Consider the following 23,990-nt stretch of genomic DNA (forward strand, 5'->3'; position numbering starts at 1 on the left):
AGCGACCGGAACTCAAACATAGCAAGCAGCGAAGTAGCGAATCGATGACGGCTTTTGTATGTCAGTGGTTGGGGGGCATTTGTCGTTAATAGGTTTGTTCCACACTCTTTCCCCGGGCTGTTTCGGTAATTAGAGCGTAAAAATAAGTTGCTCTCTCACCGGCGTCAAAAATGTGTCAACCCGTGCCAAAAGCGCCCAGAGCGTGAAGAACGCAAAAAACCACTTTTCGTGCTCGGATTCAACAAATCAATCAATCAAAATTTCTAGCTTTTTAGTTCTCTTTTTACTTTTGCTTTACTTTACTTTACTTTTTAACTTTTTAATTTTTAGTTCTCTATTGGTTAATATTTTGCAATTGCTTTTTTTATTAGTATATCTTTCTCTGCTCATTAATGCTTTTTTTTTTTAGCTTCGCCCATTGTGACAGCAACAATTGCAATGGTGGCTGAATCAATGATTTTGTTGCAGTCATTGGTTCATTGCCCCAGTATTCCGTTTTCAGGTTAAGAACCCTTATTACATTTATTTGGTACTACTACCGTGTTATTTGTGCTTACATGCTTACTTGTTAAATATGGAACTTGATTTTTTTTTGTGGTAATTTATGTCTGAACCCGATACTCGTGTGTTTTTATGTAGTTTTCTTATACCGAAAAAATATTGATTGCACAAAGCACAGCAAAATTATTGTTGCCACCCGCTTCATCATTGAATCGGAGGAACAAGCAACTTAACCAGTATTTTCTGTTTACGATACTTTTACGTTCGTCGCTTCTTACAAAATGCATTCTTGCATAATTTTTGTCCAATTTGCTTGTTTACTTGCAATTACATATTTTTCTGCAACAAAACTTACCTACTTTTGCATATTTCCGTTACAAGCCACTGTGCCATTATTCTATCTCCCTTCTTCGTCACTGTGTTAATTTGGCGCTTAGCTTTTGTTGTTGCTGCATCAATGTTTTGCCATAATTTCTTTTCGAAAGTTTGCTCAGTGTTCACTGCTTGAAAACTTTACGTCGCTTGCGGTCATTGCACGTTACTCCAAACAAAAAAAAAAAAAATTGCCAACAGTGGTTATAAAATCCATCAATAATGAAACATGCGACTTGAACCATTTATTTGGTTGACACAAAATTGCTGAGTGCCGATGTTTTATCTGTCCGTTGACTTCAAGCTGGCACGCGCGTGCATTATTACAAAGCGATCCGCGCACGTGCCGTCTGGCGCTGTTGGTGCAGCGGATTTACGAACGTAAACTTTTACAGGAAATATTTAGGCTCAGTCCACAGGAATTCTGTCAAGTTTTGAACTTTTCAAAAAATTTTAATAGGCGCTTGACGCTATGAAAGTTCTTCATAATTGACATTTGAGCTGCATTCAAGACCCTGGTCATTGCATGAAAGAAATACTGACTCACTTTATTTGTGACATTTTCGAAAAATTTTGTTCAAAAATGGGTAGAAGTCAACTCTTTACCGAAATGAATAATGTTTGGTTTAAATACTTGGAACATTTTGGGAAAGATTTTCTTAGCTCGAATTTAAAAAGAAATAATTTTATTTTAATCAGCATATGATCAAAGTCGGAAAATTAAAAAAAAAGAACTCATCAAACCAAAAGTAAAATTTTTCTTGGCGAAAAATTTCAGTTTTAAAGATGGCAAAAACATTTTTCATGTCGTTGAATTCGATTTTGATGGTAGAGTCGCGAAATTCAAAAATGGCTGCTATTCAGAATTCTTATCTTACGAATTTTTGTGAATAAAAAGCTCTATATTGCATCGGCCGTTTTGAAGTTAACGATCATAACATCGAAATCGATTCCAACGAAAAAAATTGTTTTATCAATTCATGCTTAGACAATCTTTTCCGAAATCCGTTCCAAATATAAAAAAATCAAAATTAATTTTTGTAGAAAATCTACTTTTCTAGCCATTTTTGAACACAATTAGTCGCGAACAGACCACTGTCCAACGGCACAGACCCGATATTCTTCAGTCCTGTGGGAGGCCAGAAAAAAATCTAATGTGCATATCCATACACACATACATACATATAGGAGTTGTTTAGTACGCTTTATATTTAATTTTTTTGGTGTTTTTGATTTTTTACCTATTTTTATGATTGATGCTCTTAGCAAATAGCTAGCAAAATAAAATTCTACATGAAGTACATATGTATGTACATATCTATGACAAAAAGCTGCGCAATAATTAGCCTCATTGTGGCGTTATTGAAGGCAGCCGCTGCGTGAGGTGCCTATCAATTTACGATTTCGAGGAAATTCTTCCGGAAACCCAGTCGCGTTGCCAAGTTCAGCGCTTTGCATTGGAAATTTTTTATAACCAGATACATATCGTCACCTGAAATGCAAAAAGACGTAACAAATATCATCGTTGAAATGCAAAAAGTCATAACTAACAAAAAATTCAGAATGCACTTTTGGATTTATATAATGCATTTCATCGAATTACAACTCCACACATCATTTTATGAAAAAAAAAATTAAAATAGTAGTCAGTACTTTTTCCATTTCATTTACGATGCTGTTACGTCTTTTTGCATTTCAGATGACGATATATATTTACGTATTTAATTATTTACACTTACGAATATGTCTTTATAGTAATCTTATACAACGCAATATATCTAGATTTCGATAAATAAATTTCAGTCATATTCCGAATTTAAAAATGGGTCATTCCATTTTGACTGGTGGGGCATTTTACTCCAGACTGTGATCAATTGTGGATTATAACTACGTCGTCGGAGCAACGACAACAACAAAAGATATTTTTTAACATAGAACTATAACTAAATAATGTATAAAATTGCTTTAACAAAAATACCAAACGATATCTTAGTTTTATGAATAAGACTGGAGGGACACTGAAAAGAACTCTAATCTACCTTTGTGCACACAAAGATGAAAGCAAAAAAACTAAAATTTCGCAAGAGATGTTTTTGTGTTGTAAAATAGGAACGATGCGCTTTCGTTTTCAATAAAAATTAGACTTATATAATTTTCATAGGAATATTAAAAAATATTTAAATTTTTGACTGGTGGGGCATGTCCTTTGTGACCGGTGTTAAGTAATTATGCATTAAATAATAGTTTCCATAGACAAAAATTACAACTTCTTTTTTATTTTTTGCTATCCTTAATAAATAAAATAAATAAATAAATAAAATAAAATAAAATAAAATAAAATAAAATAAAATAAAATAAAATAAAATAAAATAAAATAAAATAAAATAAAATAAAATAAAATAAAATAAATAAACAAATAAAAAATAAATAGATAATTAGCGCATTTTAAAATTTATGTCGTTTTCTTCTTTAACATGGAAATACCCAAATCAAAGAGGAATGGTATATTTTTTATATATTTTTATTTTATTTGCTTATTGCTGCGTTTACATTTGTGATGCAATACCAGAAATATGTGTAGAAATACATATGTACGAATATATTATATATGTATATAGAGGCAAAAATAAAAAATGTTTGTATAAAACTGATGAGTATTTCATGTTCGAACGATAATTATACAAAGTTAGTGATATCTCTTAAATAACTATTATATAAAGGAAAAAAAATATTAGGAATTTAAAATATTAATCTTTAACACAAAGATTATGTATCAAATGTTTTTAATAATTTTAGTATTTATTTATGTAAATCTAAATATAAAATTAATATTTTATGTAAATGCAATATGGTTTGATATTTTATAATATGTAAAATGAAAATAATTTACACACATATATATGTATGTGTATATTAATTTTTGTGAAAGGCATTAAGTTGGCGTCCCGCATTTGATGGGACATTTTCTAACATTTCGGTGCAGAAAAATGAAATAGTGTCCAGCACTCCTCAGCTTTTGATGTGTTTATTTTTTAATCACTTAATTAAATCCAGTGATCCAGCGTTAAAAGTATGCTTACAAGGCATTCAGTGTTCGCGAGCCCCGTCGAAGAGTTGATCTATTGCGCGCCTCCCCTGCGTGTGAGGTTATACCGAAAATATCTTCGTGATAGCGGTTTTCGTGCTATAAAATAATTAAAAAGGGTAGATGTTTAGAAAATATAGTAAAATAATTGAAACTTAAAATATCGGAAAATACTATTTGTATTGCAGAATCCAAAAGAATCGTTTATGTTTTGTGTTTTACGACGGGTTTCCATTCGAGGAGCGCGGGTAAGTACCCAGAGACACCATGCCTGCATTGAAAAAGATGCAGATAGTCCGGGCATCTTACAACACGACATGAATAAGAGAGCAGAGCCGATCCCACCTGGGATTAGGATTAGACCCAGCAAAGTGAGCAAGCAATTAACGGGGCGACTAGACATTTGCTCAAGCTCGAGCTATACGCCAGGCAAAAAATTACCAGCCAACCCACTAAATATAATCCTCGCCCAGATAAACATTAGTGCTGAGTATCGTGCCTAACGGTTGCAGAAGCCGTTGGTCTACAAAGGTCACGTAATGGTTTTAAGAGATTTTAATAATAAATTAGAGAACCAGAGCGTGCATTGTGGTTACTTGAGAATTACAGAATTTTTAAGTCTAGATTTGGTAGCAATCCAGACGAAGACGATAATATCAGGAGCGTTTACGAACACCGTCTTTGCCGCTGCATATTTCCCGGAAGACAATAAAAGCATGCTGGCGACGGAGCTATAGATGCTGATAAATCGCGTAGGTTGCGATGTAAACAACAGCAGGATTAAGAAGTCACCTGTGTACACAAACCCGGATCTGGTCTAACGATTTAGGCCATTCGCATGTACTATGGAATTTCCTAAGGTAGTTGAGGATGGTGGGGTGCAATTACACCATACACAATAAGGCTATAATGGCGTTATTTCGCTAGCCGATTGGAAATAAAACCATAGTTTCGAGACCGCCTTATTTATATAAAGCCGTTATGGTTTTATTGCGCTTTTGAAAATTTTTGTTTGGAAAACATAAAACCAGTTTTTGCGGAGAAGGGTGGATCCATGTGACCAGATGTTTCTCAACTTTATAAACTTCTATCTAAAGTGGAAAAAGTTACTAGCTTCAGGTTCATAAATGGAAATTGCCTATTGAATCCGTTTCTATATAATATTATTTCTAAGTTTCAAATTTACTACTTTTCGATTTATTGCAATGCAATTATACTTGTAAAATAAAGTAAACCGCCTGTTTTTTATATTGCAGATCAGAAATGAAAGTAAAAATGGCTGCGACAAATATAACTGAATTATATTTGCAGCAAGGAAGCAAGGAAGGAGCTCAGCAAATTTTCCAAAATATGTTGCTAAATTGTAATTTATTTTTAAAAAACTTTGCTGCGCATCAGCCAAGTTCTGTTATTCTTTGACTGAATTTAGTTTCGTTCGTCTTATCGGCAACACCAGTACTTCAGTAACTCTGCTATGCAAAGTAAATGCCTTAAGTGAGTAAGTAAACTAAATAAACTACAGTCGAAGAAGTAAGATTATGGCGTTTTCGTTTCAGCCAGAAAATTTTAGCTGTCTTGCATTGACCTCTTTGAATATGAAAAATACTTAGAGTGCAATGAAAACGTCGAACATTTGTTCGCAACGAAGACACCATTGCACACCAGCGATTGCAGTTAAGGTGTGCGTTTATAAGACAGATTTAAGAAAATTTTATAGTAAGGTAAAATAAAAAAATCTACGAATACAATTTTTGCCTTCAAAAATAACATAAATGCTAATTATAACCTCAGCTTTGGCCCAATGCCGTAGGTGTAAAAATAGTTGTCCTCTTCTTACCAGTATGCGCTCGCAAACATATTCTTACTATATAGGCACGAATGTTGAATGCATGCAGTCTTTCTAAGTGTACTTACTCGTAATGCTAGCAAGAACGCGTCCACTTCCGCTTCAGTTTTTTGTTCCTTTGCAGCAATACACTTCCTGTCAAAGCAACGACAAACCGAGAAATGCAAGAAAGAAAATACAAAACACAAATGAATTGATGTTCGAGATATAAATGGTATGTATGCAGCTATGTAGGTAAGAAATAGTAACTATAAGGTGAAACATGTTTCTGAAATCAGTTTTTGCCACTGTCACAAGAGTAAACTAGAAATAAATAGAACCCATTCGTAAGAAATTATTCAAACTAGTTACACTAATCTTCGCGACTAAATGTGTATGAAAAAGTTTAGTATGGAAAATATGTAACTAAGTCTATATATCGCTATCGACTATTCGATTTTTATCAGTTGTTCTATTAGTATGTTTTCTCACAGTCTTTGCTTTTCACTGCAGGGATTCTTAGATTCACTCTGAATCGAAAAATATGCTTTTCATTCTCTTAGAGTCATAAATAAATGGCTTGGCTATACCTTTTCTACACCTTTTTTTAGCAGCTGAAACACCTTCATTCATATTCATACTTTTTTTTTGCTAATTTTCTCAACCACTCAAAGGTAACAAATTGCCTTCTATTTAATATCAACCTTGTGGCTAAGTGACCATTAATCACCGCCAGAAGGTTAACACCCACAACGACAGTGCTTACCGGCAATGAATGTCAAATTCACCACATTCATTGCGACAATTTGCGTCATCCACTCACCTAATTGTCCCACAGACATCCTCAGCCATTGTGACATCACCGCAAACGTAAATGTGTGCCCGCTCTTCGACAATCAGTTGGTAGAGAGAATCAAATTCATTTTCAATCTGGTGCTGAACGTAAGTCTGAAAAATGGAAGAGAAAATGCGAAAAAAAATTAATAGTTAGTGCAAACAGATTTAAACAAGAGTTCTGGAAAATGAAACGAAGTCTAATGCTTAAACTAAAGTTAAATATCTTTAAAGCACTCACCTTTGGTATCTCCAGATCACGTGACAGCGCCAAGAATACGCGATCTAAGATCTTTTCGCGCTCCAACAGCGCCTTTTCTTCTGCGTACAAGTTCATTTCGCGCGTACGGCAACCGAAGAAGAGCCACACCTTTGAGCGTTGCATCTTCAATTCGCGCCACACCTCCAACTCTTGCCAAAAGGAACGGAATGGCGCTATGCCAGTGCCAGGTCCGATAAGCACCATCGGCTCTGAGGAGTCTTTGGGCAAATGGAAGCCGGGTGCACTGCGTACGAAGAAGTAAAGGCTCCTGCTCCTTCATGTTGGTCAGGTAGTTGGAGCAAACGCCAAAACGCTCGTTACCGCGTTGATTCTTGTACTTGACAACGGCCACAGTCAAATGGATTTCGTTAATAACCTTGCGTGGCGATGAGGAGATGGAGTAGAAACGCGACTGTAAAGGCATGAGGTTGCCGAAGAGCAAACCGGCGGGCGGCTTACATGAACGGAATTGTTCCAATACAGTGAGTAGAGTGGGCAAATACAACTGGCGCCACTCCTCGTAGGCAGCGTTGTCTGTGCCCAGCTTCTGCAGACGCTCTGTGTCATAATTGTCGTCGCAGAAGTCGGCCAGCAAATTTAGCAGCTCCAGCTGTGGAGGCGTAGTTATGTCAAAGAAGTGTGTCAATAGGCCGCGTGGCGTTTCCGCGGGTATTTTGTCATGTGGTTCCCAGCAGTTGAAGGTGCCGTTGGGTGTCTTCTTCTTCCTCATCACCTGCACTTGCAGCACTTCATCGGGGTCCTCGAAACCGGTCAAACGTTTCAAAACACCATTTACAATGTCTGTAGAATTAGCCGGGAATATACCAACATGATCACCGGGCTCATAATCCAAACCAGGCGCATAGATTTCTACTAAAATGGTCGGCTTGTCATCTTCGGCAAGTTTGGTTAGATTGCGCGGTGCAGACTTCATTTTGTAGCGTTGCACCTTCTTGTTGTGATATTTCGAAAGCAGCTGATCGATGGTGCCTTCGCGCTGTGATGGCACCATACGCACTGTGCTGGCGGTTAGCGTGTCGTCGTGGAACGCATCCGACAAGCCTTCTGAGTAGTCTACATCGAACGTTTGGCAAGCAGATTTGAAAACTTCGGGTGCCCATTTGCGGAAAGTTTGCTCTTGGCCACACATTTCATCACCGCAGGTGACCTCGAAAAGGCGCTGCCCGCCGAGCTCGCCAATAATTCGGTCCAAATAGATACCGAAGGCGCAGAAGTTCGGGTAGGTGCTCGAGCCAAGCGCAAAAACGGCGAAGCTGTGAGGGAAGGATAGAAAGGTGTTGAATTCATAATTAATTAGTTTAGGGCTGATGCTGGGTGGAGGGATTAGCACGTTTCTTTTAAGTAGGTAATCATGGATAGGTATATTTTTGTTAAGTTTCAATATATTGGATAGCAAGCGTCTTTTACTTTGGCATGCGAAAATATATTGAGGATGTAAGCCTTATTGAATAGTTTACATTGTCCTCGTACAGCCAGGTGCCTGCTTCTCTTATTTATTAAAGCAAAATGCCTGTCTTGGAGAAAACATGCGTCTAGACAATAAATTTCCATGGCCGCCCACAATAAGAAGGAAAGACGAATACAATCTCGCCTCCCCCTTACATTGTGTCCCCGTTTAAATATTTGCAAGACTACTTACTTTAATTTTCTTAACGGCTCAGTTTTCTTCAATTCATCCAGGTTCAGGCGTTGGAACTTCGGTGATATAATATCCACACTGTGGAAGAGAATGAGTATAAAATTAAGATGAATAATGATGAACGCGGAGTACTTAGCTTACAACATAACCTAATTAAATTTAGGATATAAGTAAATAACTTAATTACTTCTGACTTGCCACAGTATTTAACTTTCGGAATTCTATTTTTGTGTAAATCTATACATCTATCAATCTTATACAGAGTTTATTTGTATGTAGTCCTGCTTGGACAAAATAAGAGATCACATGAACATAAGAAGAGATATGAGCTGGGTGTAGCGGCCTACTTCACTAGCAAGAATGCTATTGAACATGAATAAACATGAAATAGAAAACAAAAGAATAAGCTGGGTTCAAATTACGTTGTTCAAGTTGTAAATTTTGAGCAGAGATTTTGAGATTTTTATTATTTATTATTATTTTTTTTTATGTGCTGAAATGACAAAGGTACGAAGTGATTTATGCCACTTTCAAAATGATAGCAAATTTTTGTTTGTGTCCTTCTTAGTCTCAAATAGATAAACTTTAAATGACAGTCGCTTATTCTTTAATTTTAAAGTATAGACTACCATAACTTACCATCAAATTAAGGAATAAGCGACCTTTACTCTTAACCATTTATCACATTTCAAACTACTTTAAGAAGTTAAGTACAAAAAAAAAATTAAATAAAAATTTGGGTTAGGCCTTCTTCTTCTGCCAGCATGGCCTCATTTGTAGACACATCTATAAAAAATTACCAGCTACTGTTGGTGCCTCTGTGTACCTCCTCGTACCTCATTATTTGATTGTTCCACCAGAGCTTGTATGAACTACATATAGTACACATACATACATACATACATATGTATATAAATACCCAGTAGAAATCGGTTGTATGCATTCATGAAGAAGGCTTGCTATATGAGTGAATTAGTTTGAAAAATTCATACGTAGTCATGAATTTCCACAAATAAATTCAAATTCTAGCGAATTGCAAGCGAATGTACGTAGTCGTTGTTTCAAGTACATTTCTTGATAAATTTGTAATATTTTCCGCCTTGTACAAAAATTTTAGTGAACGGATGTGTTGTGCGATACTATTTTCAGCACAAACGGGCTTTTACAAGATATGCATTTGCATATGTAAATGCTACTTGTTTGTATGCCCCCGTATATTAAAATGTATCAGATAAGTAGCATTTACATATGGATATACATATATTTTAAGAATGCATTAATACTGTTCCATTAATGCATGTTTGAAACATTAATACAGCCATATGCATACAGCAGTAGTACAAGTGTATGGTTAGAGTATGCATAGACAGCAGCAAGTTCATGCCACCGGCAATGTCGTATGCATAAAATTTCTACTGGGTGTGTCCAACATACATACATATGTACATATATATGTGTTTAACCATTCAACATTGTACGCTTGCAGCGGTTGCTGACAGACAGTGATTATCAACAGCATTATCATTGTGCGGACAGCTGAGCAACCAGCACTTACAACTTCCCAGTGGGAAAATGTAATGTATAGTAATCGAAAAAATAATCAGTAAAACAATCCTTTCACATTCGAAAATGCATTTTTTCCCCCAGAGCGATGTCCTAAGAAAAGTGGGACATTCACTTTTGCATTACCCAGTATCGAAAAATGAATGTGTTTTAATATGAAATGTTTGGAACATTTTGAATACATTAGAATGCTGATTACATAGTTAGCAGTAATATTATCGAGAACGCATAAGAAATACATTATATTATTTATCACGCATGTAATGCATTACTACTTTTTGACTGGGTTTTTTATGTACATTCGAAAATGCACGGCGATGTCCTAGGAAAGTGGGGCATTCAGTGTCGCCTTACCAGTAATGCCGGAATGAATGTGATTTAGTATGAATTTTTTACCACTTTTTGGATACATTACAATGCTGATTACATATTAAGCAGTAATAGAATCTAGAACTCATAAGAAATACATTACTACATTATTTATCACTCATATAATGCATTACGACTTTTCCCACTGGGTTGTTGTTGCTGCTGTGAGTCGCTGATGATACTGGCGTGATGTCTGATAAAGGAAAGCAACATAGCTGCGATAAATTCTCTCTCATATTTATTTATTTGCTATGTGATACATGGCAAAAAAACATGCGACCGCCGGCCAAAACGCACAAAATTACAGCAAACCAACGTAAAAAAAAGAATACGGGGGAAAAAGGGAACTTCGCAAAAAACTTCCGAATCATGTACAAAGCATATTCACTGTTTCGCCGCAATATATCCTGTAAAACGCACCCTCACAGCTGGCCTTGAGGTCATTTAACGACGGACAAATGTGCGATTGTTCATACACTCCAACATATATGTACATATGTACATATGTATGTATGTATGCGTGCATGACTGCGTATGTGTGTAAGTTGGTGAATGCGGAAATGCACTGTGGTCCACAGTTTTTTCTCGTTTTTTTTTTCGCTTGTACGTGGATCAGCTGAGCAGCTGGCTGGGAGTAAAAGTGAACTTTTGTTTTATTGCGGCCTGAGGTGAAATTGGGCAAAGTGAGTGCGCGGCGTGGTCAGTGTTGAGGTAACAAGGTTGAAGTTAAAAGTGTTGCCCAAAAAATCAGAACATTTCGCTGCAAAACAATGCGGCAACAAAGGACGGCAGAACAATTTTACAGAGTCTCGAATAGTGGGCAAAGCCACAGAAGAGAATAAAAATCAAGCAGTATATTCACAAATACATATGTACAACTGTTTTGCAAAATGAATTGCAAGTGGTTTTTTGTGTTTTAGTTTTATTGCTCTTTTAAATTAAGTGCAATAACAATGCGTGGCATACATATGTATGTATGTATGTATGTTTATGTAACAAAGAGTTTTAAGGCAATCTATGCTTAACTATCAATGTTTAATTATCTAAATTGATTGTAATTTTTTAATTAGATTGTAACCTTATCCAAGATTCCTTGCCACAAACTGAGATTTAAAACTGATTATTATTTGCAAATTTAAAATTTTTTGTTTCATGTATCTTTCATTTAATTAACAATGATTCATGCCAATATTTTTTTTTATTTTTTTTTATTTTAATTTTTTCCAACTCACTACAAAATGTTTTTGATCCTACTTAAAGCCTCAACCTTATAAATCTATAAAAGTCCAAAGCAACTAAGCAATAACTAGAAAAAACGCTTACCTTTCATCCTTGGCCGTTTCCGCATTTTCACGCAGGTCATACAAATCTTGCGAGAACAGCTATAATCAGGCAAATGAAGAAGTGCGCATTCACACGCAAAGCAGCCATGATGAAGCAATTGAAGTAAGTAGTTGGTAGTTGAAGTGGAGTTGCAGTTGAAAAACAAAAATGGCAGAGATGACGAATCGCAGCAAAAGTGCGACGTAAAAAAAGCATGAGAAAAAAGAAAAAACAAAAACAAAAAACGTGTCATTAGTCGCATGCAACTGGCAGGCATTAGCAGCTCATTAGTGTCGAGAGTGTAAATGCAAGCAAATTGATGTTGCGTATACGCAGTGGTGGTGCGTACAAAACAATGTGGTTTGTTTTGCTTTTCTTTGGGAACAGCTTGCAGCCAACACTTCCTGGCATGCCGTTAAAGGCTTGCCAGCTTTAATGTTAAACTGTTTTAGTTAACTCACCTCGCCATTTTCTGGTGGATCACCATTGCCAAATGTAGACGCAACTACGAACAGAAGTGATTCGTGCTCTATACTGGAGATATCATAGTCGGCCATGCAGTAAGTCTGAAAAGTAGATGAAAATAGTCATTTAGTTAGTGAGATACTAACATACATTTACATTATTAAATAGATATGTAGATTGCTAAAGCAAGCAGGGTTAAATTATTAAAGCAATTACTGAGGATGTACGGACCATTATCAATTGCTTGCCACCAGCGTGATGAACCACTCTAGCTAGTGAGAACCATTTCGTTTTCTTCTCTAAAATTTGGCAATTATCATATCAATAGAGCTCCCGAGGCTGTTAGGCAAATAGTAGGAGATAAATAATTAATAGAAGTCCTTGCTATCACGAGTAGTGTTTGAACGAAAATTAAAGTTGATTGGACGATATTAAATTTGGTGTCAAAGCGGGATCAGAACGATATGTCAAAACGTAAAACGACGAACAATTAAAACCCTGATAACACCGAAGACATTTTTAATCGAAATAAAAAATTCGCTTGAATTTTACACAACATTCATGACATTGGGCCATATGCATAAAAACTAAATAAAATTCAACTCCTTTCAACTTCTTTCTAGAGAGCGTAAATAAAAAGAGCAATATTTGAATGAAATTTTGCCGAATTTTCTTTAATTTTGCACAAGGGTTGGAACTCTGATTTTTGGGTTTTTGTTGTAGAATTGACCGTATTTTTATACAAAATTATCGAAAAATAAAATATTTAAAAAATAGTTGCCCGTATTGTAAAAAAATCGCTGTACCTAAACTTTGTTGACTGACTGTATCTCCTCGGGCTTTAAATACAATAAGTAAAAGTTCATAATCAACTTAGTATCCCACTTATCCAGCTTGCAATTGTCATGAGGATTAAGATTGGCGTTCAGAGCAACCCTGTCCGATTAATGCAAACTGAAAAATTTTTCGTTTATATAGAAGTAATTTGTACATATGTATGCATGTTCCTTGAGATTGTTAATTTGCTACTCTGAACTATTTTTGTGGAGAAGTAACTTTTAAGAGAGGATATTTATTTAGTAAAAGTTTTGGAATTCAAAGTTAAAGTTGATGACTTATTTATTTGACCTTTTGTTTCTTCATAAATATCAATGTAGCTTCGAATCTTGCCTTCCACTAGCTTAAAATGATTGTTGGTGAAATGTTCGTATTGGCTGAAAAGCAAATATTTTATGGCCTGTGGCCAAGTATAAAGACTTTACTTATGGCGTTTTCTTTTATACAAAAAAGTTTGCCATACCATTGCCCTCTTGTTTTTAGAGGACAAACAGAAGGTAACCTTTTTCGGTAGAAACTCACTCAGATTATTCACAGAGAATTTAATTTCACTGTGTATTTATCTTATACATACACTGCTGGCAAAAAGTATTGGCACAGCAAATTTTGCACAATATATGCAACAATTTCTATTCTAATATTTTTTCGCTAATTTTTTTATAAGAATATGGTTTAATTTTCAACAGAAAATATAAATATATAATTTCCAACCTTCGTGCAAAACTCGTGAAATTTCAGGAAGTTTTCATGTAAATTTTCAACTTTTTAATCAGATTTTTAGAATTTTTTTGAGCATGCAGTTTTGTTGCCCATCAAGTTCTAGTAAAAAATGTAAGTTGAGAGTTAGTTCAAAATCGCATTGATTTTTGAGTTTTTTTTGTTGAAGGTGTTTTGCATTTTTTCCAAATAAAGTATTTTCGAAATTTTTTTTTTTTATGGTAGAGACTGCGTGAAAAAATTGCAAAAATCAACCGTAATTCGTAGCTACTTAGAGCTACAAATTGCATGCTCAAAAAAATTCAAAAAAATCTGATTAAAAAGTTGAAAGTTTGCTGAATTTTCGTGAGTTTTGCACAAAGTTTAGAAATTATATTTTTATATCCTTTGTTGTAGAATGAACCACATTTGTATAAGAAATTAGCGGAAAAATATTAGAACAGAAATTGGTGCATATATTGTGCAAAATTCGCTGTGCCAATACTTTTTTCTGTGAGTGTAGTTAGCTTTCGAAACAAATAATTTTCTCTGCTTTACTAGGAAAGTAAATATTTATCAGCTTCCGAGATTTGAGATTTTTTGCTCTTTGACCTGTTAATTACACTCCATAGCCAATGAATAGTTGTGATGTGCTAATAAATAAGTGTGTGTACAAGACTACACAGGTAATCACTTTTCAAAGACAACATATCTAAGCAATTCAATCTACCTGCCATACATCCAAACGAACTTTATTTACTTATAAATGTGTCTGGTAATCTGTAAGTATTGGCAAATACTCGCTTTTAGGAATGAGTGTGCTTCTTGCTCACAGCCGCCCATATGTTTGATCACCATTCGTGTGTCAACAAATAAGCTCATCAATTATGTTGAAACCAAAAGGCGCATTCATGCCTCTGAGCGGTGTGACTTTTACTTACATACATCCACAAGTTTGCCGCTAACACAACCCCAATAACAACATACAACGTCTATATATTTACACATGTGTAAATGTACTGTAATATTTGCACTTTATTCCAACTTATCGATCAATTGGGTCTGAGCCAAATGTCTATTAAATTGGCTATTTAGACATATCGTTTAAGCTGTTTACCCTAAAATAAACAGGCAAACGACGCACCCGCCATCTCTGTCTCCGTTTCGTTACCTAAAGACATAGTTATTTACATACATATGTGCACAAATCGGCAAGTGATTTTAGTTCTCCTGCTTTTGCACACCTGAAGTGGCAATTTACGTGTTTATTGGCAATGAAGGTCTCAACGTTATTTGCACAGCAGGGCAGACAGAATAGGCTGGTTGGTAACTACATAGAGAAATAAGTTGTTAGTGTGCCAGTCGAAGGGTGATTAGTGAGTTGTCAGCGCAAAGTTGATGAGGGATGTTTTATTACTTTTACCTTTCCGTTCGCGGAGCTACATAAATACGTATGTAAATATGTACTTATGTATTTTTTTATACGTTTTTACACATATTTTGTTTTAACGGTAATTTGGTAAGGTTTAGGCATCACTTTAGGACATCAGTCGATACGTTAAGAGCATTGCATTGGGTTGAGCGGGGAGTAAGTAATTTTTGCTAATAGGCTTCAAAGACGTACATTTCTGGTAATACTTATTTATTCGCTGCTTTCATATTAAAGGGCATTTAAAAGGTGAAAGAGCGTAAAACATTTAAGGACAAAATACCGACATGAAAATGAAGCTTCCAAAAGGTTATCTTCCCGCTATTAACTTTGGTTTTGAAAAAACCTTTGCTCATTTTAGTGTCCTAAATTTTGGTGTTGGAGGTGAAATTCACCCTTGTAAATATTTGTTTGAACGATTCGATGATATTTATCATAAAAAAGAGCAAAAATAACAAACTGGCAGTAAATAACTTTTACCCAAAATCTGGGATCTTTTCCTAAGAGATATTTTTTGGACTTCTGGGTTCAGATACATTGTCAATTATGCATCAATGGTATGATGGAGCAGATTTAAATTAATAGCTTGGAAATTCTCTTTGTTTAACTTCCCAGGAATATTATTGTGTACAGTAAGGAATACGTCTTTACAACTGCTGCCATTGCTCTTGATAAACTGCCAAAACCTGCAGCTTGCAACGGTATGCCCTAAGGTAAATTACCTTTAACTCTCCTTAAGAGGTTATAAATTAATTGCGTCTTTGGTTCTAAAATGGACACTAGGCCAAAATATAGAGTTGATATCAAAGATAATGAGGATACGATTGCAAAAATACGTGAAAATGCAGGAGTTTACATGTCTGTTCACAGTCAAGCTGCACTCAAGGCATTAGTCAGCCCACTAACTACTTCCATACCAGTTCAGCGATGCAAGTCTCAACCAAAGTTTGTTGATAAACAGAGCGATCTCATCATATGGAAGACCCCACCTTGACTAGTAAAATCAGAGGGTATTCCTGGACAAGTTATAGCACTCCAATTTTAGGCCATCAAAGCCATCGTCAGAAACAGGTTGAATATTTTGTTAGCATCGATTGGAAGGCATCGAAGTGCTGCAGGTGGTCACCTAATCTCAGAAGACTTAGCTTTTGTGCGGTTGTCGGTAACTTATTCTGATATAAACATCTGATTGTAATCGGTATGCGTGACAAACTTTTCTGGACTTCCTGCTTTGATCCTGCCTTAGCAAGGATCAGGTAAGATGCTTTTGGCAGCGTTTTGTTGTGATACGCGTAGCTAAGCTCTTTTACACTCAACAATCTGGTTCGATTTATTCATAAATCATGGAAATATTAGTCAGATGAAAAGGAATAAGACTACCATTTGTTTCGGTATCTGCTTTGTTTGATAGAGGCACAAGGATCAGATTTTTACTAATTGGAAGAAACAAAGTACACCGAGTACACCGGAGATAAACCCTTCTCGAACTATTAATGGTGTTGCTGTATGCACGAGATTACTTATTGATGAAGTGTTTAATCTTCCGTAGAATTATGATATTAGTTCCTTGTTTAAGGTCGAAGGAATTCTTTATAACACAAAACTAAAAGGGTCAGGAGTGATTGCCACAAGTGGTGAAGAAGAGGAAGACTGTGCGATTTGTAATAAGATATATTTTATGATCCACTGACTGACGGATCTAAATCAGATTAGTATGGGACCACCTCTGAGACACTACCTTTCCGATTCAAAAAGAATTATCGAAATCGGTTGACGTGGTCCAAAGTTATGCGGTAACATACATAAAAAAAAATAAATAAAATGTTCCGACGAACTGATAACCTCCTCGTTTTTTAGAAGTCGGTTAAGAATATTAAATAATAATTATTTAAACTCACATGTGTATTGAAGGCATGTCCCAGCAATTCAGCCAACTGCTTGGCATACTGCTCCGATTTTCCAGTCTCAGTTGCATAGAGCACCGTAGCCTTAATACGTTTAGACAAAGCGCGCACATAGAGGATAGATGTGAAAATCACAGCTCTGTAAAAGTAAAATGGGATTTAAATATTATCAAATGTTCTTTTGTGCAATGAAAGGGAACACAATATTAAGCAAAAATTATTTACTACGGAGATCTCGTTGATTAAATATAAAAAGTATCAAGTAAGTAATTTAAAAAAAGTATTTAAAAATTTCTTGGCCGTTGGGTATAAACAATATTGTATGTATATTTTTTTAGCTCAAGGCCACATGGAAATCAAAACCAAATTTTTGATTTTGCATTCGTTTTTAATTGTCTTTACTAGTCCTTAATAAACAAAAAAAAAAGAAAAATCGACCGCGGAACACGTAACGGCAAAATTTTGCCGCCACCTAATTCATCTTTCATATTGGATCGAATTCTGGGCAAAGTTTCAAGTCTCTAGTTCATGGGAAAGTTGTTTAAAAATTAATTGCATAATTTGATTACACACAGGTGAAACTTAATAAAACCTTATAAAAAAGAAATTTATTTTTAAAAGCTGCGGATTTTTAATTCCGTTACAATATGCATCTATGTCGGTATGACGACCTCCTTTTATCTTAGTGTTTGGCCCAGCTTTTCCTGCAATTTGTGGTGAGCGCCTTGATGTTGTCACACAAAGGGGAGGGAGTTTTACGGCGACTCCGTATCAAGCTGATTAAAGCACTCAAATTCTACAACACTGCAGTTCACACATAGCGCTTTCCTTTTTGCAATTTCGTATTAATTAATTAAGTATATTACACTGAATTTATTGAATTTTTTTCTTAAGCGTTAAAAATTTAATTTTATGTTTTTCTTAATTAAAAGCCATTCATGCTTTTAAGTGTATCCTGCATGCGTATTAAATGATATTTTGATTTCATTTTATGTAAGAGATTATTGCCACATTCGTATACATTTTGGCAATAAGAATTGAAAATATAAAATTTCTGACAATTTTAAAACAGAATTACAGGAAATTGACACATTCACCTTTGCATGCAAGTATATTTACGCATATAAGTATGTGCATATAAAAGGATACTTTTAGCAAGTAATTTGTATGTAAATATGTGTATATGCAACACGCATTTCCATACACATTTCCATATCGGATGTCTGACTTCATGTGCACAGCTAAGTAATCCACTTAAGGGATAATCTGCTTGTAAATGTGGCAAACGGACAGCAAAACGAAAAAAAAAAACAAAACTCCCACTACCTACACAAATAATGTATACATATATATGTATACCTTTACAATTTGTGCTAATGTATGCATCGAAACCCATCTGCTAAAAACTAGTCGTATTTTAAAAACAAAAAATTTTTTTTTTTTTTTTTTTTTGCTTAAAACGAAGTCCAATCCAACAGAAGCTGATGTGCACTCTGCATGTCGCTTTTGACTTTTTGTTATTTTTTTTACACTTGCTTTCTTGCGTCATTTGTTCAAGTAAAGTTATTTTTCATCATGCTTATAAATACATTTCTTATCTTAAATTGCTATTTGTTTATTTTTTTTTTTTGTTTTACCTTGCAATCTGCTTAAAGTTGAATTTACGTCTTGGTTTGATTTCACCACGTTCCTTCTCCCATACGTGCACCTTCCAGGCGGGATGCTGATAATCGAATGATGGCCTCAGATAGTACAGTGCGAATTCTTGATGGTAGACAGGCGTCACTGAACCAGAAAGTGGCGGAACAATCCAAATCCAATCAGCCGGACAGCCATTGCTAAAGTATGAGAAATTACAAGAAATAAAGAAATAATTTAATTCTGATTTGTTGCTTTGTTTGTGCAAGATTATGAGTATTGATTCTATATTACTTTGATGCAAAAAGCAGAAACTAATACCCAATAGATTGATATTGAAATTAACATCTTGAAGAACTGAGTTTTCATTGCTAACAATTTGTGACAATAATAGATATTTCCATTCTCCGTTTGAGAAGTGCATATCGTTACTTTAATATAGAAAGGCCCTAACTCATATAGTCGCTGAAATATAAAAAGAGAAAGTAATAAGCAAAATCTAAAGTGCTCTAAGAGCGGTTTTAGCAAAATAGATTTTGGATTTACTTAACTTACTTTTATAATATTTAATTACTTAAAAATATCCTGGTCAGGATTTTTTCAGTCTACCCCTCGCGAAATATTTCCTAACACGTTAAATTTCATGCAAAATATATTTCATTCATAAACAGATGGGGGAAGGTCGTGCCTTCTTCGGATCTTCTAACTGGAGGTATATTAAATATGACAAAAGTAATCTTGTCTCCTTCTAATAAATGTCGTAATTTAAAAAGTTTTCTATTGAATCTAATTGGTAAATTTATTTGGATGAAACTATTTCTTTCATGGCATGACATAAAGAAAAAGTGGCATATTTTTATGAGAAGCTGTTTTCCTTCGCAGAAATAAACTCAGAGGTTTGCCATTGCCAACCGAGCGACTATCGCTATAACAAAGAATTTTTTCTTGTTTTAGATTTTGATTTTATTCGAAATCTGAGCTCAAACCCAGATATTGCGGAATGGTAGTATGCACTTATATTAACTACATCACAGAGGCCTACAAATTTCGGACAAAAGGCATTCGAACGGGCCTACGATCTACCCTCCGTCACTTAAAAGTTACATATAATTTCCTATATCTAAATCACCACACACCGCGTTTTCGATTCGTTTTCAAAATGTTTCATGAAATTCTCACTGGCCGTATGGTGATCCAAAATGGTTATATTTCGGCTTTGAAAAGAGTGCAACACAGCTAAATTCACCTCTACCAAAGCTCTGTCCTTCCACAGGGATGACGTGGTGCGAGTGTCTAATTTCATTTTATTTGCAACGGTCTTGAAACGGAAAAGAAAAAAGGAGTTGTAATATTTGTTAAAGTAATTCATGTAAAAAATTGTTTTTACAAGCTTTTTAAAAATATGTGTGGTATGTACATATATATGGTCGATCAAGAGAAAATTCAAACTTTTGATATAGTGCCGTGCGCGATATATGTATTTAGGCGTATAACTTTAAGACCACATGATTTTTTACACAAATTTTTTTTCACAGAACGCTGAAACCAAAGTATGTCAGATTTTCTGTGCAATATGTAATTTCTTTGGACTTAAAAATATACGCCTCAAAAGTGCATTGGCTAAGACAAAAGCTTTATATCCATACTACTATTTATGTATACAATCTATTTATTTTCGCTTAATTAGCTTACCGTACCTGCAACACATTTCGTCGATTTGTATCACATAAATTGCGGCAACCAATTTCGGTGGACATATACCAACCGCTGAATGCGGTTGCGGTGAACTGAATGCCACCCACATCGAACATCATCGACGAGACAGCGGGCAGAGCGTACCAGCGCAGACCGAGTTCGGCGAACCACTCATAACTGGAAAGGACAATAAATGAATAATAAAACAGTTGATAAAATAAACAAAATGTAAATCCTAAAAATATGCTACAAGTACACCAAAAACGAAGTGGGAAACGCAGTGAAATTAGACGCATGAGCTCACATTTACATGCAAATGCAAATATGTACATATATAACTGTAATGCGAATGCACATGTATAAGTGTCGGGGTTCGGTTTTGAGCTTTTCTAACAATATGGGTAGGTTTATTTCTCGATGGTAGGATGATAGGACGCCTAAAATTTTGGTAGGTTTCCATGCTCATGAAACAGAAAACCGGCTCTGTAAATTATAGCCGCCGCGTGCATTAAGGCGGCAATCAAGAAATTAAATTAGGCCGCATTTTGAAAAGTAAGATTAGGGCGCTATTGAAAAATTAAATAAGACTGCCGAAGAAATAAGAAGCTGGCCTTAATTCACGCTTTCTGGATTCCATCGACCCAGAAAGCCTCTCTGGTTTGTTTTAAAGTGTGCCAGCATGGCCAGTAGATACTTTCGAAGACTATTTTTATTTTCGGTCAAATCATAAAAAAAATATAAATTGATCTGTTTTGCTTACCTGGCAGGCATGAAGCCATTTTGGTAGGTTTTTGAAACAGCTTTTGGTAGGAAAAAAAGCTTTCAATGTCAGTTCAGTTTAACCCGCACTACAGCGGATAATTCAGTGAAGCAACTCCTGAACATTTGATGTCATCAAAGGGACACCATAAAATATATATATCTACATATGTATGTATATTCATTCACCACATGCACCACAGGCCCGCATGCCAAGTATGCCATGCTGGTATGTGGCAAAGTATGGCAAACAAAGTGTGTAAAAATTCGGTTGTAAACTATTTCATGGACTGCTGGCATTTTACGAGTACAATGTGCGTATGTAAACCGTAAAGAAATATATACACCAACACTGACATTAATGATATGAAACATGCTGATGCATTTGCTGCATTTTTTCAGTTTTTCGGAAGCCATTTTTGTTTTGTTTAATTGCCACTTTGCTGCGGTTTTTATAGTTGTAAATCGAATATACTTGTTGGACTTCCTTTTTATATCGACATATTTATGTATGTATGTATGTATATGCACACATGAATATGTATGGTAAACGGTTTGGAACGACATACATACATATGTATGAATGCTATATAGTGCTTATGCTAACTATACGACACCCAAAAATTGACAAGTTTTCAATACTTATTTTTTATTACATATAAATGTATATGTTTTTATAAAACTATAGTTCATTATTTAACAAAAGCCATAGAAATCCATTTTCCAAACTCTACAAAAAAAATAAAAAGTTTCATCAATATTTAACCCTTTTTAACTATTTTTGGGTATGAAGTTTTATAGTCCATTGAATTTTGGTATAAACCGGCAACAAAAGCAAATTGCCGAGAATGCACAATATTTTGTAGACACTTAAACTCTATAACGACAGAACTGAATGGGCTATAAAATTGCATAATTAAATTTGAATAAAAATTGTATATAATATTGATGTAACTTTGTTGATCTTTTTTAATTTTTGTACAAATTTTGAAACTTGCATCTGTATGATTTTTGTAAAAGAATGAACTATATTTTTATAAAACGCAATTGAAGTTAAATAATAAATAAATAGTAAAAACTTGTAAATATGTGGGTGTCGTATAGTTTTGATAAACACCGTAAATACATACCGGCATACGCGCATAACCATGTACTGCAATCTACTATTTGTTCTTTAATTACTTTCAATGCAATGCTCAAATCGGTAATTTTTTTTTTTTTTTTAAGAAAAAAATATGTTGATGTCAGGTATTTTTTTAATTCTTTTTTGTTATTAGAAAATAAAAACTTTACTCACTTTGGATGTGAAAAGGGCACCTCCAATACCAAATCGGGTGGGTATTCGAATAATTCAGGATCTTCACCGTTGGCCGAGACTATCAGTGGAAGAATGTCCCACTCTGTGCCTTTGCTCTTCCAACCCAATTTCAGGCAAACCTACAATTAAAGTAAATAACAATGTAATAATAAAAAACTTTTGTTACAAAAAAAAAATTAATTAAGTTTTTAAAAATATTGCGAAAGAAGTGGTATCAATATTTTTATTCCACTGAAATGCGTTCACTTGAGGTTTTGACATTTGTTCAAATATTCGTATTATCACTTTATTATTCTAAAGTATTATGCATTTCAGCTTTCGTTAAATTGTTTATAACCTTAAAAATATATGTTGCACAAACAATAAATAAGTTGCGCTCTTTGATTATTAACGATCAGTTATGTATATCTATGTATATGCATTTGTATGTACCCAAAAAAAAAAATTCTGAAACTCTCACCTCTGTAAATTCAACATTTATAGGATCGCCAACAATTGTGCCATCACTATGCTTATAACCAGCGTATGAAATCAATTGGCTGTTCCAGATGCGATAATCATGAAGACCATCGGTGCGTTGAGGGAAAATTGTAATAGCCGAACTGGAAGAAAATGAATGCAATAAAATAAAATAAAAATGGTTACATAAGACATCTGCAGAATATTTTTATTTACATTCTTTGTAATAAAAAAAATTTCAAAACCCCCTGAAGGACGCTCAGGAAAATTTTAACGTTGTATGAAGAAATAGTTTCTAAACTTTTGTAGCCTTACGCGAACGTCAATGAGGAGGACGGGGGCGGTAAATAAAGGCGCACTGCTGAGAGATGTTCTATCCTTATTGATATTGGCACTTCTTATCAACAAAATGAGGCTCCTAGATTTACAGCTTATGATGATTTAGCCTATACCATCTGTGGTTGTTGTCTAAGCTTTACGAGTGAAACACTTTGAAAGCTACACACAGCTAATGAAGAGAGGTGGAACTTGGAGTAAATGCAGAAGGTTGGACTTGGCGCTTTTTACAAGAAAGTATATCTGAGAGTCCATTTCAAGAAGTCCGTACCGCGCTGACGCACGGTCATGGCAATCGAGGAGTTTTCCATATTTCGCTTTCATCGTATCCACATTTTCGTATTTTTATTCAGAAGCAAGAAAATCGACCGCTTAGACGTCAACAAAAAATACGCCAGTAACACCACAAACAAAAGGCACTTCAAGACTTTTTAAGAGAGAATGTGTGGTCTCCACCCAAGCTGTGAAATATTAGGCTAACTCTTCAATCATTTACCACACATCCAGGAATTAAAATGGGCGCTAAATTGACATGGAGGTTGAATTTAAAGAACGGGTAAAGAAGGTCAAGAGGGCATCCAATGGCTTAAAAAGCTCTATCCCTTCGGCTAAGGTAACTATAAGATCTAGACAGCAGTCATCGGACCAAAAGGGCTCTAC

At 34.9% G+C, this 23,990-nt stretch overlaps 1 protein-coding gene across 1 annotated transcript; it reads right to left on the reverse strand.

Moving 5' to 3' along the window:
• Positions 1 to 3,387: 3,387 nt before the first annotated feature.
• LOC108373227 (nitric oxide synthase-like) lies at positions 3,388 to 23,132 on the reverse strand. Its single transcript, XM_017629090.1, is given in 14 exon segments — positions 3,388 to 4,057; positions 5,873 to 5,939; positions 6,607 to 6,731; positions 6,859 to 7,141; positions 7,143 to 8,153; positions 8,540 to 8,617; positions 11,795 to 11,853; positions 12,256 to 12,360; positions 17,120 to 17,264; positions 18,763 to 18,963; positions 19,900 to 20,081; positions 20,461 to 20,635; positions 22,515 to 22,654; positions 22,996 to 23,132. Coding segments are annotated over 12 exon segments (2,481 nt in total). The 5' UTR covers positions 20,578 to 20,635; positions 22,515 to 22,654; positions 22,996 to 23,132; the 3' UTR covers positions 3,388 to 3,949.
• Positions 23,133 to 23,990: the final 858 nt, after the last annotated feature.

Source organism: Rhagoletis zephyria, unplaced genomic scaffold (assembly GCF_001687245.7).
Source record: "Rhagoletis zephyria isolate East Lansing unplaced genomic scaffold, Rhagoletis_zephyria_1.1 Rzeph_scaffold_06480, whole genome shotgun sequence".
Classification (NCBI taxonomy): Eukaryota; Metazoa; Arthropoda; class Insecta; order Diptera; family Tephritidae; genus Rhagoletis; species Rhagoletis zephyria.